The sequence below is a fragment of the Barbus barbus genome, assembly GCF_936440315.1.
Source record: "Barbus barbus genome assembly, chromosome: 44".
Classification (NCBI taxonomy): Eukaryota; Metazoa; Chordata; class Actinopteri; order Cypriniformes; family Cyprinidae; genus Barbus; species Barbus barbus.
Window position 1 is genome coordinate 25,646,876 of NC_136722.1, and position 18,419 is coordinate 25,665,294.

The 18,419-nt window shown below is 37.5% G+C and overlaps 1 protein-coding gene across 10 annotated transcripts in view; it reads right to left on the bottom strand.

Moving 5' to 3' along the window:
• LOC306863442 (receptor-type tyrosine-protein phosphatase mu-like) overlaps positions 1-6,458 on the bottom strand; it is a 234,528-nt gene extending 228,070 nt beyond the window's left edge. For all 10 annotated transcript variants that reach the window (XM_079406771.1, XM_079406777.1, XM_079406776.1 and 7 more), the window contains exon 1: positions 6,206-6,458. In XM_079406771.1, the coding sequence (XP_079262897.1) occupies positions 6,206-6,287 (82 nt within the window). In that variant the 5' untranslated portion in view covers positions 6,288-6,458. The remainder of the gene's footprint in view (positions 1-6,205) is intronic.
• Between the last annotated feature and the right edge of the window lie 11,961 nt (positions 6,459-18,419).

The window sequence follows — 18,419 nt, forward strand, 5'->3', positions numbered from 1 at the left end:
AGCCGTGCATTTCCATGCTTTGAGTTTTGCTTCATTTGCTAATCAAGATGTTAAAATCAAGCTCTACTAGAGTCTCCTGTACATTTGCATGCAATGAAAATTCACCCTTATTTTAAATGCATGATTTTATTGTGCAATTAAACCGTGCATGTTTCATTTCTTAATTCTTTGAGCTCGTACTCAATGTCATAACTGGATCTTCTTTCTGGTGATGCATGCTGGACTTTTCCAAACTTACACCCACCTGCATACAGTTTTGAGTGTTTTGAACATCTGATCAACAACTGATGCATTTGCAACCAAGTCCAAAGACCAGAAAAAATATAATTGCATTGATTTGGATTTAACATCAAGCCCTGAATGATCAAAAACTGTAAGAAACAATGGACTGCACTGGTGGCATCTATCAGACAACATGCACATAACCACAAACAAGCATTTACAGTTAAAAATAGCCGTTTCGTTCTTGTATTCATCTTGTGGAAAACTAATTAAGGATGCAATGGGAGGAGGGCAATGTGAAGGCTGTGAGCTGTGCGCTGCGGCTGAGCGTTTCACTGAGACGTTATTCATGCAGCGGCACGGGACTCTAAACAAGATGTGCCATTATTAAAATGGAAAAGGCCTCCATTTTGGCTCTAACTGTTCTGGCATTTCCTGCATTCCCGAAGCCGAGCGGGAGGCCGGCGCTCTGAAAGAGCAGGTTCAATGTCAGCACTCAATGATTGGATTATTAATGCAATTAAATCTGCACTCTTACACCGGACTGTGCCTGGACTCAAGAGCAGCAGTTATGTGGAGTGTAAAATTACTGGTGTTGTGCATGTCAAAATAACATGAGCGAAGAGGGGAAGGAAAATAAAACAGCCAGCTTGGTTTACCTTGAACTAGACTGAGCGCTTATGATGGAAACAGCATGAAATACACTCTTAAAAATAGAGGGTTTTCACAGCGATAGCCATAGAAGATCTATTTTTGTTTCTTTCAATGATCAGTTCTTAAAAGAACAATGATTTTCTTAGTAAGAACATGTTAATAATCTAAAGAAACACTATTAAGAACCGTTTGTCCAATGAAAACTTGGGTTCTTCATGGAATTATCAATGCCACTAGAGATGCTTTATTTTTAAGAGTGTAAGCATTTACTTTCCAATTAAGACAATATAAACTCATGGTCAAAATAGCTATTAAGGCATTGTTTTAGCACACTCACATTCATATCTGGCCTTATTTTTTTTTTACACTTTACACTAGAAATTACTAAAGTTGGACTGGGATGATCTTAGATTTGGCCCACCATGCCACAAGAGGATGGAAGAAAATATAAAGCATATCTTCATTTCCAATTTCCAATATTCCAGTCATGGGTACGCCTATATTTGTAGCAATAGCCAAAAATACATTGTATGGGTCAAAATTATAGATTTTAATTTTTTCCAAAAATCATTAGGATATTAAGTAAAGATCATGTTCCATGAAGATGTTTAGTAAATTTCCTACCGTAAATATATCAAAACTTAATTTTTGATTAGTAATATGCATTGCTAAGAACTTCATTTGAACAACTTTAAAGGAGATTTTCTCAATATTTAGATTTTTTTGCTCCCTCAGATTCCAGATTTTCAAATAGTTGTATCTCAGACAAATATTGTCCTATCCTAACAAACCATACATCAATGGAAATATTATTTATTCAGCTTTTACAGAATTTCAGAATTAAAGAAAAATTGACCCTTATGACTGGTTTTGTGGTCCAGGGTCACACATACATACATATATATATATATATATTCTTTTTCAAATGTTTTGCTTTTTTTGCATTGTGAATGTAAACAATAATATAAGAACATTTGATTAAATTTAAAATTAAAATTAAATAAAAAAAGTTTAATTATTGAAAAATTTATAAATGTAATACTGTACATTTTAATATAATATAGATGGATATAAAGTAACTTTTGACCCACGGCTCTCAATCAAGTTTGAATTATTTCCCTTCGTATTAAAAAGTCTTCTTTACAACATGCTATTAATCAATATCCATCAATAAAATGGGTTACAAACAGCGTTTCATGTTGACTATAAAGGTTCAAATGAATTCCTGCTGACACAGGAACAAAAGCAGGAAACAGGACAAACCAGAACACTAAAAACACTCAAGCAAACATGAACCGCTCACACACATGCCAGGTTTACAATAAACACCAGAAAAAAACCCTGAGAAATAATTAGAGTGTCAATAAAAAATAAAAACTATTTGGCACGACACGGTCCTCGCGCGCAGCTCAAATATTTACACCTCCTCTATTTAGTGTCGACGTAAATAAATCTCTGGGATTAGCACCGGGCATCGAAGCTTGGCAACAATTAAAAATGTCACCAAATGTGGGAGACGAACACATGGCGGCTCCATGGCGCACGGAGGAAACTTCTGCTCTCCTGCGTAGCTTTCCACTCTCGCCTCGGGCGACCATACGATTCTCAAGAGGGCCAACTTCCCATCAAAAAATCTGGGGCCGCGTCTACCCTTCAAGAAACAATGGCCTGATCATAATTAGGTCAGGAAAACACAGGAAAGTGCTGCGGTGAAGTTAAACTAGGCCCGGAAAATTGTTAATGAGTCAAACAAGGGCTATTAAAATTCTGCAGACCCAGGTTGACAATAATGGAGATATTCGCCTGTGGTCAAATGAACGTTCACCAGCGACAACACGAGTATCAAACCAACCTCGCTACCAAAAAAGCCTTTGAAATTGGGACAGCGCTGGCCCATTGTGGATTAATTAGCTGCATTTTTGAGCTCTACTCATCACCTACAAAGGGGCTTAATTCGTTGAACAGCAGCCGTCGTATTAGTAGGACTTAATCATCTAGCGCTTGTTTATTTATGGTCGTTTCTGAAGTGCGATGGTAAGACCACCTGTCCACCTTGCACACCACAGCAGGCCTGTGTTAGTGGAAGCGGCTGATTCATTAGCTTTTATGCTCGTTTGTAGCCCACCCGAGGACGAGGGAGCTTTCATTAGTACAGCGCTGTTTACTCAGCAACTTACACACTGCTAAAGAACAATCCCACACACACACACACACACACACACAGGTGATCATCTACACCAGCGCATATATGCAGACTGTGACTAAAATGGTTGCAAATGCAATATAATGTAAAGATTTGCATGTTTCTTCATCAGGTTTGTAGAAATGTGTCTCTGCATCAGTGTCTCAGCAATGGATGCTCTGCAGTGAATGGGTGCCGTCAGAATGAGAGTCCAAACAGCTGATAAAAACATCACAATAATCCACACCACTCCAGTCCATCAGTTAACATCTGGAGAAGACTAAAGCTGAAACACATCCAGCATTAAGATATTTTTAACTAAACACGAGTCCATAATAACTCTTCCTCCAGTGAAAAAGTGTTCTGGTCTGAATCAGGAGAGAAATCTGCACAGATCAAGCAGCGTTTACAAGACAAAACAGCTCTAAACAAACATGGGGCTGGATTTTGATGTGAAAGACAACAGGAGATGCACTTCTGTAGGATAATGTTAGCTAAACTAGCTTTTATTGCATTGTTTTACCACACTCACATTCAGATTACACCCTGCAATCAGTTATTAATATCCTGTTTCACTCACAAATGTCAATAAAATGGGTTGCAAACAGCATTTCAGTAAACTAATTCTTTCTGACGCAGGAACAAATGCAGGAAACAGAAGGACAAACAACAACCTGAATGCTCTCAATTATAAAGATTCAAACATTAATATAGCACAAAGTATGGTTTTATAAATAGACATTAAATTATAAAATAAATAAACATTCGCAAGATGCATGACATTATTAACAAATGCATCACAGTCTGTGAAAAGTGTTCATTGCATGTTTGTTTTCATCAGTCATGATGTCTGATTCGTGAACAAAAGACTCTGAATCAGTCAGTCAAGAAAAAACATGATTCAGTTTCAAATGGAGTAATTTATCAATTAAAAATGATTGCATTTACCGCACCTCTATGTTGATCTAGGTCAGATGTGAGATGACTGTGTGTCTAAATCGAGCAATTCTGTAATCTGCCAACTGAAACAAAAGGTCATCTGGCTCCTAAACGATTCATGACTCTCTAGTCATGTTTTAGTCCTGATGTGTGTGTGTGTGTGTGTGTGTGTGTGTGTTTTGCTGGAATGCGGTCGCAGGAAGACACACACCTCAACACAATCGTTTGCAGAGCTCAGCCACAACAAACACTGAGAGGCCGGACTGGAATTCTGCAGAAGAGCGCAGAAATGCTTTCGGCAGACGATGGTAAACTATCCCAACTTCAGCCGTGTGGCTCATGCAACCTTCAAAACACAATCAGCTGCCCTCCTTCAACTAAACGCAGATCTAGTTTCAACCTCCCATGAGTCTTGGAAACACTCCATGAGTATGATTTGGACTAATTAAAACAAACTGACTAACCCAGCGGTGCTCGGGAAGAATGAGCTCAGAAAACACACAGGTGATGCCCGTCATGATGAATGCAAGCTCGTCAACAACGAGAACAATGACTCAAACACAATGTGCTGCAGGACTGAATCCACGGAAGAGGCTGTTAACGGCTGTGTGGTTCAGGATATCCTCTGCGTCACCAGTCAAAATAATCTCCATAATGCTCATCCTGCTCTGGGGGCGACGGTCAATGAATCTGAACTGGAAACTGACAATGCTTTCTTTCTCCGAGAGGAGCTTGAGCAATGCAGTTCATCTGATTTTAGCCGTTCTTCCTCGTAAAAATCAATGAGGATATAATAGCAGCTCTGAACAGGAAATATTTCAAACTAACTCATGCAAACAAGCAACAATCACTCATATGAGTCCTTCTGTGCATGCCATTATTTGTGTAATATAGACATCCCAAACCATTGGACCAATGCATTTCAGTTTATTATCATGCATCAAGCACTCGTGTAACCAATTATTAAATATATCCAATCATAACTCAAATAAATATACAATTTTTTAAATGTTTTATACACAATATATATGGAAACGTTAACTAAACAAATAAAAAAATTCACAAACTATTTTAAACATTTTTTAAAATAAACCTGGAAAAGTCATGCATGTATAATCTTTTCTTATGTTTTTTTCCATAAATAAATGAATAAAATGATCTGATATTTCCACGTTTCGTGAGCGTCGGACCCCTAATACTAGCAGAACTACTTATTATGTGTCACAGAAGCATCTAGGCGTCTCATATATGGGATTTTTATGGGATTTGTATGATATTGGGAATCTGGAGTTAATCCCATATCATATGTGAGCACTGCTGCCCCCATCAGGACACAAAATACAGAATAAAACACTACAAAACATCTGAAAAACACTCAGATTACCGAGATCGACGACATCATCGCTTAAACTACATTATTATTTATATTATATGCATAAAACAGAGTTGAACTCAGGCGAAGGCATCATCAGAACGACACAATCGACACTAAAGTCCTTCATAAAAGCAGATTAAAGCGCATGTAATGTCTTTAACTGGACTGGTTTTCATTAAACACACAGATGGTCTCATTTACTGTTACATGCACTTCAGGAAAGAAAGATAAAACAGCACTTCATGGAAACTCTTCTGCATCGAGTCTCTGCTTTACATTAAAATAAGATGCAAGAATAACTAAAGATAAAAACAGCACAAAGACATGCTTTCTCTCTGTGTTTGAGTCTGTTATCTAGTTACAGACAGAACACTAACTAACGGATAAAACCATCCCATCAAGTTATGAAACATGATTTATGAATGCTCTCTGAAATTATTAAAACGCTTTCGGTATTTAGAACGAAATAGTAACATTTAAACCCCGTTATATGAACGTTTCAGAGACAAACCCGTATAAATAATGAACATTAATGAAGTCCTGATCACTGAACTATTAGAGTTACTGAAATAACGTGTATTCATAACTTTACAGTAATCCTCCAGACGTTATCTAATGCTCTGTTATATATCTAAACATATGATGATATAAATGTCCACTCAGGATGTAAAGCACTGGTGGTGTTTGATCAGAAGAGAAGATGTTGAAGCGAGCTGGAGAGAGAGAGAGACTCAATCTGACTCCGAACTAATCCGCTAATAAAGACTTCACAAAGTTGACGAGAGTCCCGGGGAACTCCGGCGGATGTGTTTGGGGAAAACCGGTGGTCTTACCGTGAGATTCATGAGCCGCTCCGGCGGAGATCAACACAGTAACGGAGGACAAGAGAAAAGCCGTTAAAAGTGTCCGATCCATGACGGGAGTCTCCACCCCGCGCTCCGCGCCGAACCCGAGTTATTCCCGTTAGTCTGAGCAGCCGTTACCGTTACACCCCCGTCAGCGTCTCTGGACTAGTTCAACTCAACTATGTCTGTCCGTTCGTTACCGACTTTAGGACCGCCGCCGTGACGTCACCGCGACGCAAGCAGAGGGCGGTTCGGTCTCCGGTGGAGTTTAACCGCGCGCTCCGGTTCTCCGCCTAGAAACACTTTAACGCGTTTAACGGGGGATGTTCCTAAAACCGGTTGCGCTGTATTCGAGGAGCGAGCGGATCGAGCCGAACCGAACCGAACCGAACTGAGCCGAAGTTTAGTTCGTCGGGAACTGCGTGGATGCGATGCGTAAATACACAGAACAAATGACTCGGAACCCGAGCACAACTACTGTGTGTGTGTGTGTGTGTGTGTGTGTGTGAGAGAGAGAGAGAGTGTGTGTGTGTGTGTGTGTGTGTGTGTGAGAGAGAGAGAGAGTGCACCTGGTATTCATCACGTCCTGGGGACCAAATGTCCCCACAAGGATAGTAATACCAGTAAATCTTAATCTTGTGGGGACATTTTTTGGTCCCCATGAGGAAACAAGCTTATAAATCATACAGCATAAAGTTTTTTGAAAATCTAAAAATGCAGCATGTTTCCTGTGAGGGCTAAGTTTAGGTGTTGGGTTGGTGTAGGGCAATAGCACATACAGATTGTACAGTATAAAAACCATTACGCCTATGGGATGTCCCCATAAAACATGGAAACCCAACATGTGTGTGTGTGTGTGTGTGTGTGTGTGTGTGTGTGAGAGTGTGTGAGTGTGTGTGTCATAATGATTGATGAGAAATGTTGCCTAGCTGAAATAAAGTAAGTTTAAATTTTTTTTTATATTTTATTTTGCTTTAGTTAACGTATTTTATACACTATAATGAATATTTACTATAACAAGCTTCATGTAACACTCTGCCCTGCATGCCTTAAAAAACTAATCAAGACCAATCTAAATGATTATTACATGTCAACAAGTGTTGAAGCAACAATGCAAGAGCAGTTATTGTGATTGGCTGTAAAAATGTCAAGAGATACGACGCTAGAACCTTATTTGGCCCATTTTACCTGATAGCCCACTTTAGCTGACTTCACCCTATACACTCTTTAAAATGAAGGTTCTTTATCTGCACTGATGGTTCCATGAAGAACCTTTAGCATCTGTCCATTGGACAAAACGTTCTTTATGTTGGAAAATGGTTCTTCAGATTATTAAAATGTTTGTCACACTTCTTCAAAACATTGGTTCTTTTAAGAACTGATCCTTAAGAGGCTCTTTGGGAATGGATCTTATAGCATCACTGCAGGGGAAAAAACACCCTCTGGAACCTTTGGGTATTTGGGGTCTATATACAAGATATTAGATGGTTTTTAAGTTTTAGAATGGGTTCCTTTGCATGAGGATGATCATATTTGTGTTCATCTGAAACACTGAAAAGCCCTGCTTTAAAACAGGAAGTTGTAGGCGAAATGTTCTTTGTTTAATTTTGCATGAAATGAGCCCAGTTCTCTGGGAAAATTAATATGTTCATTCCTTTTTTGTTTATTGCTGTTGATGTAGTTTAAATGTTTGTAATCACTGTGATATTATGATTCTATATTCTGTTTAATCTCTTTATGGAGACTTTATTGGGAAATTGGGGTTAGCTGTCATATTTACTGCTACTATTTATCTAAATACATTTTTTTATCCATTTTTTATTTTAAATTCAGACATCAAATTTTTATTAAAAAAAAAGTAATAGTGTCACAATATGAACCTACTGCAAGAAGAATGATTCTGAAGAGTGAAATATCTAAAGCAAAGCATCGTCTACAGAGTATCTGTTTCAAATGAGTTGCAGGCTATTTGATGTGTTATCAAACCACTGTTCAGCCTGATAGAGGATATCATTCATTAAAGGTGTAACATTACAACATATAAACCTGTGACTGATGTTTATCTAAAATACCCCAGAGAAGAGCTCTTGACTCCCGTCTGAATGTAAATGTATGTCAGTGTCTGATATTACACAAACATGATACTTTTGTTTATAGGACAGATTCCCCAGAGGTTTGACCATTTATGCAACTGGACATTGGACTGGATGTGATATGGCCCTTGGGACAACTAGCCCCGGTGTGCTGTTTGTAGTCTCAGCTGCTGTGTTTGTTGCGTGATGAATCAATAAGCATTAAAGAGGGCAGGATTCACAAACTCTTCTCATGTAACACATCTGCTCCAAACATTCGTCCTGGAAGTGAACAGACCCTCAGTATCCGGTCCAGACCCTCTGACCCCTGACCCCTACAGCTCAGTGCTGTCCATTCTTCACACACAAATGATGGAATCATCTCTCTTATTCTATTCCTATTTTTAGATGAATGATGAGCAAATAAATCTTATTTTGACATGATTATTCGTATGCAGTTATGCACATAAATATAAATTTTACCTATGTAGGAATTTCTTTAAAACTTAATGTTGTATTAGTGTTTTCATGACTTAACTATTTTTTAAAGGGGACCTATTATGCAAAAAAAAAAAAAAAAAAAAAAAAAATATATATATATATATATATATATATATAATTAGTTAATATAAAATTTAAAATAATTTTGTTTACAAAATTAATATAATTATTATTATAGTTTTGTTATGTGAAATAAAAAATAAAATAATTTAACTAAAACTAAATAAAATATAAAAAAATATTTTTAACTTACTTTATTTCAGCTAGGCAACATTTCTCATTTTCATTTAGTTTATCTTGATGCACTAAAATAACTCAAACTGAAATAAAAATGTATAAAAATGATATAGACATATTTTTAAAAAACTAATAAAAATGCCAAAAACACAACACAATTACTAAAAATTGTATAATAAACAATGGAAAACACAAAACAATGGAAATAAATAAACAATGGAAAACACAAAAAAAAGAAACTAATAAAAAATAATTAAAAACTATCATTGTATCTCAGTGATACTAAATTAACTCTCAAAGCAGATAGAGATTTTATAAAATGATGTACTTTACCATTATTTTAACATTTGAAAAATGTTTATAATACAGAAGGTGGCTGTGTCTGATCTCTGATGTATCTGTATATCTGTATCTGTTTTCATTGTTATGCTGATGATACTCAACTATATATCTCAACAAGACCAGATGAAACTTCTCAACTATCTAAGATAATAGATTGTGTAAAAAATATAAAAGATTGGATGACCAATAATTTCCTCCTATTAAATTCAGATAAGACAGAGATATTACTTATTGGACCAAAAAACAGGACACAGAATCTCGTGGATTATAATTTGCAACTAGACGGATGCACTGTTACGTCCTCTAAAGTCAAAAATCTGGGTGTTATATTAGACAGCAACTTGTCCTTTGAAAATCATATTTCCCATGTTACAAAAACAGCATTCTTCCATCTTAGAAACATTGCCAAGCTTCGAAGCATGCTCCCTGTTTCTGATGCAGAAAAGCTAGTTCATGCATTCATGACCTCTAGACTGGACTATTGTAATGCACTGCTAGCTGGTTGTCCTGCATCTTCAATAAACAAGCTACAGATAGTCCAAAATGCAGCGGCTAGAGTTCTTACCAGGTCAAGAAAATATGATCATATTACCCCAATTTTACAGTCTCTGCACTGGCTACCTATTCAGTTCTGTATCATTTACAAAATATTATTACTTGCCTATAAGGCCCTAAATGGTTTAGCTCCTGCGTACCTAACTTGTCTTCTACCACGCTACAATCCAACCCGCTCTCTAAGGTCACAAAACTCTGGACTTTTGGTAGGACCTAGGATAGCAAAGTCCACTAAAGGAGGTAGAGCTTTTTCACATTTGGCTCCCGAACGTTATCAGGAAGGCTATTCCAGAGTTTGGGAGCCAAACACACTCTCTCTGTTTAAATCTAGATTAAAGACACATCTCTTTAGCCAAGCATTCACATAATGCATCTTATAATCTTGTACTGCAGTTATATCTGATCAAATGTACATTATTATTATTCTTTAGCTTGGGTTGAACAAATAAAGCAACAAAAGCGCTATACAAATAAACTTGAACTTGTACAGGGAGCATTTCTTTTGTAACCTGCTGAGTTGCATGCTTCTGCTGACCGCAACACTCTCATTCGTGAAGCTAAAGCACTTTTTAAAAACCTCTCTGTATCAGCATGAGCTCTAAACACTGGACAGAGACTAGTCAGAGGCAGGTCAGTGTTTCTAAAAGACACAGGCATGCGTTTATGTGCAGACGTCTGAATCTGCATCAGTATCATTTCTAAGGCTCTAAATGATCAAAACTGTCTTGTTTCACACTCAATCTCCTCATGTTTTCTGTCGTCTGGTTGATAGTTTAGAGTGTTTTATCCAGTAAAAGCTCTTTTAGTGTAATTATACAAGCGTCTAGCTTCAGCGGCTGCTTCTCGTGTCAAATCTTGACTGATTTTGATCAAGTAAACATCAGAATAACTGCAGTCATATCTCCAGATGAACTCTTACTGGACTGAAGCAGCTCAGCTTTACTTGATTCTCCATCAATCATTTTCTAGATAAATCAGTGCATCTCAAATCTGATCATCAGGATCTTTTGAGGAGCGTTTGTTTCCAGAAGCTTTACTTTCACTGTTCCTCAGCGGAGGAATGATCTTCATCTCATATCTTCTGAGGAGCGTTTATTTCTTCATCTCTCCATCAGCATTGCATTATATGTTTGGATCATTTACATCTCATCTTACTGAGACATACTACTGGAGAGATAGAGTGACCGCTGATATTTAGATAATTTTATGTCAGTATCTGCTGCACTTCATCATTCTTTCTTTCTTTCTTTCTTTCTTTCTTTCTTTCTTTCTTTCTTTCTTTCTTTTTCAGTTTTAGGGTTTTTTTTGTACTACAACTTAAAGTAAACACAAATTTGAAATGTTGTCTTGGCAACAAACTGAAATAAAATAAAATATAAAAAATGTGTTTTGCTACCAAGGCAACATATCTCACTTCATTTATAAAATAAACATTAAATATCTTTTTGGCCATATAAATATCAGCATCTGCACCAAATTGCATATTTTTGCTCATTTTGAGACTCTCAATAAAACCGAGCTGTTTTCACTCCATATTCTATCAATTCAACAAATAAATAAATAAATGTGATACTCAACAACATAAATAAATCTTTTTTAAAATCTTTTTTTTTTTTTTTTGGTCTAAATGTTTAATAAACTGTTCCATTTTTATTTTTTTAAGAGATTTTTCTGACTTTTATTTCAAGTGTCAGGGTTCAATATTAGTCACATATTTCTTGAATGTGTTTGAGTCCTGAGGAACTGCATGTTGTCAGAAATGCACACTGATACTGTAATGTGTTTGAAGCAGGACTGATGTGCTCAGAATGGAGACTAAAAGCACATAAATGTCTCTATATTTAGTGTCCTGAAGGGGAAGCGAGAGGAGCAGGGTCTGTAAACATTAGAGTTTGATTCAGAACAAACGCACCCGCCTCAGTCGCTCATATTCAGAGCGAGACCTTGAGCTGCAGCAAACAAACACGGCTTTGAAAAGCTACCAGCTGTGTGCGGGTCTCTGGCCTCAGTTTGGAAAGTTTTCTGTTAAACTAGGTTATTAAATTGAAAGCTGGCACAGTAATTGAGTTTTGGATGAGGAGACCTCAGCGGCAGAAACTCAAGCTCGGTCTGTTCCTCCAAACATCGGCCCTTCTTTGTGTGCGTTTCTGAGGAAGGACACGTTCTGAGCAAACGCTGATGTTTGTGAAGCAGATCTTGTAGATTATATCGGCTCACTGCAGTGCTAAAGCAACAGGAACAGTCAGATATATATAAATATATATAACATCTCGTTTACCTCAGAGTTTCCTTAACAAGGTCATGAAACACACACACTTAAACAAACTCCACAAAATCAACTGTTTGCCTGACATTGACGTCTCTGTTTCACTTCACAGCAGATGCATTGACTTCTGGGAAATATACGGAAATGTAAGACAAACTGATACACATCAAAATGTCTGTGATTACAACATACCTTTATCATCAGTACATATATACTGAAAAAAACTGGTGTAGAAACCATTTTCACTCAGAAATTGCAACAAAATTTCAATCAAACTTCAAATTAAATGTGAAATTGTTAAGAACAAATACTGAAATAGTATTTTCTGTTTTTTATTTAAAGCTTAAAAAAAACAAAAATTCTACTATATATATATATGTGTGTGTGTGTGTGTGTGTGTGTGTGTGTGTGTGTGTGTGTGGTACAAAAAAAATCTGAAAAAATCTGAAAGTATTAGAAGTTTTAGTAATTTTTTAGTTTTTGTAATTTTTATTAGTTTTCTTTTTTATATATGCATATATAGTTTTTATACATTTTTTCAATTGGTTTTAGTTTTTTTTAAGTTTGAATTATTTTAGTTACTAACTAAAAAAAAAAGCAAAATAAAAATTAATTTTAAGCTTTTATGTTATATTATACATTTTATATTATATGTATTTATATATTATATTATATTTATATTCTATTTCATTTCAGATAATGTGTATTTTGTTTCAAGTGGATCAGCGTTCTCGTCGCGCTCCCTGTAGACTCCGACCTTTTCTAGCTAGGATCTGAAGTTGCAATGATCCAACCAGCAGAACGAATTCTAGCATTGAATCCCGTTCACGTGCCACAGCCATCAGCAGATCCCTTTCAAGCCATTGGACCGGCACTTAGAGTTCTACAACTTAACACTGAGATGTCGAATGCCAAGCTCTCCTTGAGGAGTACGAAGGGTCTGGAAACCTCTACATTGCTGACCACCTAATTGAATCCCTGGATGCTGCTAGACGAAGCCGATGGGAAGAATCAGTGGGAAAACTCAACTTCACCCACTCCAGCCGGAATCCAGTTGGAGCCTGATTCGCCGATTGGGTGCCTGTCAACGACCACCAGGACAGTCCAGACCAGCTGTCAATCCAAACACTGTTGCCATCCACCTTCTCCAGGTGGCAAAATCTCAACTGTCGTAATCGCACCGACAAACAGTGCGCAACGAGTGGCGGCAGTATTGTCGCTTAAAGACAGTCGGACTGGAGGGGGACTGCCCCGAGGAATTCACCGAGTTAGTGAAGTGAAGGATGGCTCTGCCGCAGGATATGATAACATCCTGCCAGAATTTCTTAAACATCTTGGACCCAAGGCTAAAACATGGCTCGCTTCGTTCTACACGCGGATAATTTGAGAAAAAAAGATACTATGAGCCTGGCGTCAGGCAAAAGTCCTCGCCTTCCCGAAACCTGGCAAGGACTTAAATCTTGCGGCCAGCTACCGCCCAATATCTTTGCTATCCGTGTGTTTCAATCAAATCCTTTAGCGAATCAGCCCGGAGAAAACCATCATAGATGAGCAGGCAGGGTTCAGACAAGAACGTAGCACTGGTGACCAAGTTCTTGCCCTGACAACATACATTGAAAACGGATTCCAGCAAAATCAGGAAACTGGGACCGTCATCCTTGACCTAACCGCGGCTTATGACACAGTCTGGCATGCTGGTCTCCTGTTGAAACTATCTAAAGTTTTACCGCGCTGGGGAGTAGAGGCCATACAACTCTTCCTCCATGACAGACGTTTTCGAGTACACATGGCAGACAAACGTAGCTCTTGGAGAAAACAAGCAAATGGACTCCCGCAGGGGTCTGTCCTGTCTCCAAGTCTCTTCAACATCTATATAGATGATCTTCCAGCAACACAGTCCTGCAAATCTAGATCGTCCCATACCAAGCTAGTAGATATCCAGTTAAATACGTCTATGCATATAATCACACTGCATCCAGCAGCCCGACCTGTCATCGAGAAAACCTGTCTGGCTGGACTCGCCGCCAGAGGATATGACAGCCAATTCGGCATGGAGTGATGAGTGGGCAGCAACTGATGTTGTGAACCACTCCCTCATAGCTGAGCCATCGGTCTATCCTCCTGGCTTCGACCTTCCTCGACGACACTGGTCAATGCTGAACCGATTCCGGACGGGACAAGGTCGATGTGCAGTCCACCTTGTCTGGTGGGGCCAAGCCATCAATCCGAACTGCAGCTGTGGGGAACCAGAAACCATGCAGCACATTATCAACGAGTGTCCACTGACTCATTTCAACGGCGGACTCAAGGCTCTCCACCTGGCTGAGATGCTGTTCTGTGGCTGGGCACGCAATGCAAACGCTAAGAAGAGTTTCAAGTAAAAATATGAAAGTACTTGCTTATTTTCACAATTCATTACAAAGAAACAGTAAGTAACACACTGAATTAAATGTGAAATTTTGAAGTAGAAATACTGAAATAGTATTTTCTACTCAAATGTAATACAAATGTTGAACAGGCTCTTTGTAGAAATACAGCAGGAAACCTGCAGCTGATTATTACATTATTTCTGTACGTATGGAGCAGAAGTTATTCGAGGCTGTTCTGCAGATGAGAAAATGTCTCTCGCATCTATTCATGCACAAAATAAACGGCCATATCAAGCCTGATTGAAAGTATAGAGATATGAAGGACAACACTTCATTGCAGTGATCTGCTTCCAAAAAGCATTTTCCTTTTAAAATGACAGCTTTCCATTTCCAGACACACAGTGTAGGACTGAGTTCAGAAGAGCAGATGTTTTGATCAGGTTCAATGGAGAGCTTTTTCTCCCTCATCACTGAAGTTCAACATGTTCCTACTTCAGCAGGATGTTATACTGATTTGATTCATGTCCGTCAGGAGTACAGAGGACAGTCAGAGAAAGGGCCGTTTATAAAGTGTTCCTCGTGTTATACATTCACTCACAGAGAAGAAGCGGCTCGTCATCATATTCTTCATCTCAACTGATAAATGCCATGGGAGTAAAAATACACAAAAACATCACATAATGTTTCAATACTCACAATATTCTGTGGTTTAATAAATACTTTTCTTAATTATTTCTTATATATTTTAATTATTAATGACCCCTAAATGCACATATTGATTATGTATCATGATATACAATACAACTGAAATAAAGTCTGAATATAATACAATAAAACTCCTTTATCAGGGCATTTTAGTATTATTGATATACTGTACTATTATAGTTTTTGTTTATATTTTGAATTAAATTTTATTTTTATATTTACTCCTTTCATTTTAATTTTGGTTAAAATTGTAGTAATTGTGTTGTTCTGTAATTTTTATTTGTTTTAGTATATATATATATATATATATATATATGTGTGTGTGTGTGGATAGATAGAAGTATTTATTTTTTATTTTATTTATTTATATATTTATTTATTAGCTTTATTTTTGGTTTTGGTTATGTTAGTGAAAGCTGGTGCTGAAATAAAAAGTAAGTTTTTATTATATTATTTTATTTCAGATATTTTTTTAATGGTTTATTTAATAACAATAACTCTGCATCAGAGTTGTGAATTAAAATGCCTTTTAAATTTCAATTCAGTTCCTGAGTTTGAATTGAGATAAAACAGGAGGCAGATGTGAACTGGAACTGAAATATAAGTAGAACTAAGAAACTGAAATAAACTGAAACAAAGTTTGTTAGGATAAACCCATAGACAGATTCAATTTGACATTAAACTGAGATGGAGACATGTTTCTGTCTTTCTGGATGTTGCACAACACTGAGTCAGTCGTTTGTTTTTCATACTTTGCCATATTAACTGCACACGGGGGTATCATTGGTTTTGTCATATGATTATAATAAGTGCAGCATGATTGAGTTTCCCACAGAGACACGTGTTCTCCACTAGAGGGCAGATCCAGATTCACTCTTGCTTCTGAGCTCATCTGAAAGACAGATTTTCAGTGCATATGCAGGGAAGAAACAGAACACACAATGTTGAAGACATCATCACACACTTATGGAGGTATTAAGGTTATTGTCCAATCAACAACACAAACACAAGCTCTTCAGTGTCTCCTGCTCCAACTCACTCTTTCAATAAACTCTGAAAAATAAAGGTTCTTTATCAGCATTGATGCTTCCATCCATACAATCTTTCCACTGGACGAAAGGTTCTTTATAGAGGAAAAAGGTTCTTTAGATTATTCAAATGTTCTTCTATCAGTGCTGAAACACTCACTGGATGCTTTATGTTCCTGTATAAAGGTGTTTGTTTGAGGTGGGATGATCTGTTTGCTTGACTAACGCATGACAATTTGTTTGGAATCAATCATTTTCAAATGAATATGCATTTATTTAGAGTGTTATTTAGATCTCATCTTACAGGGAACGTTCTCAGAACTTCTGGAAAGGTTCTCTAAAAGTTCTTCCAGTAACGTTATTAGAACGTTCTTTCAAAGTTATCTGGTCCTTTCTCCAAATGTCAGCACAGAATTTTTATTTATGTATCGTTCATGGAATGTTTTTTTTTTCTGAAACATTTTAGTTGGATGTTTGTCTAACGTTTTTTTATTTTAAATGTTGCTTCTTCAGAGAACATTTAAAAGTAATATTCCCATAACATTTGCAAAATGATACAATGTAATGTTCCCTTAATGTTTGTGTCTGTGTGTGTGTGTGTGTGTGTGTGTGTGTGTGTGTGTGTGTGTGTAGAGAGAGTCTACACACACACATAAAAAAACTGGATGTTTTTTTCATTCAGAGAACATTCTGAAATAATATTTTCATAACTTAATTGAGAACATTAGCAAAACATTCTTCGAATTTATTTATTTATTTTTTTGCAGCGCTGGTAAAACGCTCCTGGAAACACAGAGGAACAAAAGACGAGCAGCTCCAAGTCTACTGCGGCCAAAATCCAGAACTAGCCTGACAAAGACAAACTAGTTTAATCAGCATCCAAGAAGAACGAGATGAGGAAAATGAAAAAGAGTCGAGCCAAAAGCATCTCCGTCCTGCACACAAACAAACTGAAGAGTGTGAAATCTGCCTGTGTTTTCACAGCGAGCACAGGCCGTTCTGAAGGTGAGTGTTATCTATAGAAACACACACATACCTCATTAGTCACACTGTCATCGTCCAGTGCAATTAATGCAACAGTTGCATGTGATGGTCTGCAGTGTGGAGCAGGGTTCGAATGTGTCCGGGCCTGAAGCACTTATTCACACGGGATCTGAGGTGCATGAATTCCTGCAGGAACCACACAGGTTTGAGCATGTTTGAGAACGGAGTTCTTATCACTCAGTTGTGTTTCATTACATAGCATTACATCCATCTCAGATGTTTGAAAACACACACACACACACACCACACACACACACACACACACATCTTCTTACATGTATACAGTGAATGAAAGTCATTCCAAGTCAATATAAAATTCCTTAGGAGAATTAAAAATAGACACAAAGGGAAAGGGAAGTGGTGTGTGGCACAGTATGTTGACCCATACTCTGAATTTGTGCTCTGCATTTAACCCATCCAAGTGTACACTCAGTAGTGAACACACACCCGGAGCAATGGGCAGCTAATGCTGCGGCACCCGGGGAGCAGTTGGGGGTCCAGTGCATTGCTCAAGGGTCTCACCTCAGTCGTGGTATTGAGGGTGGAGAGAGTGTTGGTTATTCACTCCACCACCTACAATCCCTGCTGGACCTGAGACTCGAACCCATGACCTTCAGGTTACAAGTCCAACTCTCTATCCATTAGGGCACGACTGACCCAAAAAAGGAGTCACTAGTTCTCATTCAGGAAGAATAAAGAGCTATAAAAGCAGCTCAGATGTCATCAAATGATGTGTATGGAAATCAAATCTGATCATCAGGATCTTTTGAGGAGCGTTTGTTTCCAGAAGCTTTACTTCTCTGTTCCTCAGCGGAGGAATGATCTTCATCTCACATCTTCTGAGGAGCGTTTATTTCCTCATCTCTCAATCAGCATTGCATTGCATGTTTGGATCATTTACATCTAATCTTACTGAGACATATTACTGGAGATATAGAGTGACCGCTGATATTTAGATCATTTTATGTCAGATCTCAGTGATTTACATTACAAGCATCAGAATTTCAGCATAGAATCTGAATTAAATTGTATAGTTTTTTCCTCTACATTCTCACTATATCAAACTATATGAGTCATAAAAGC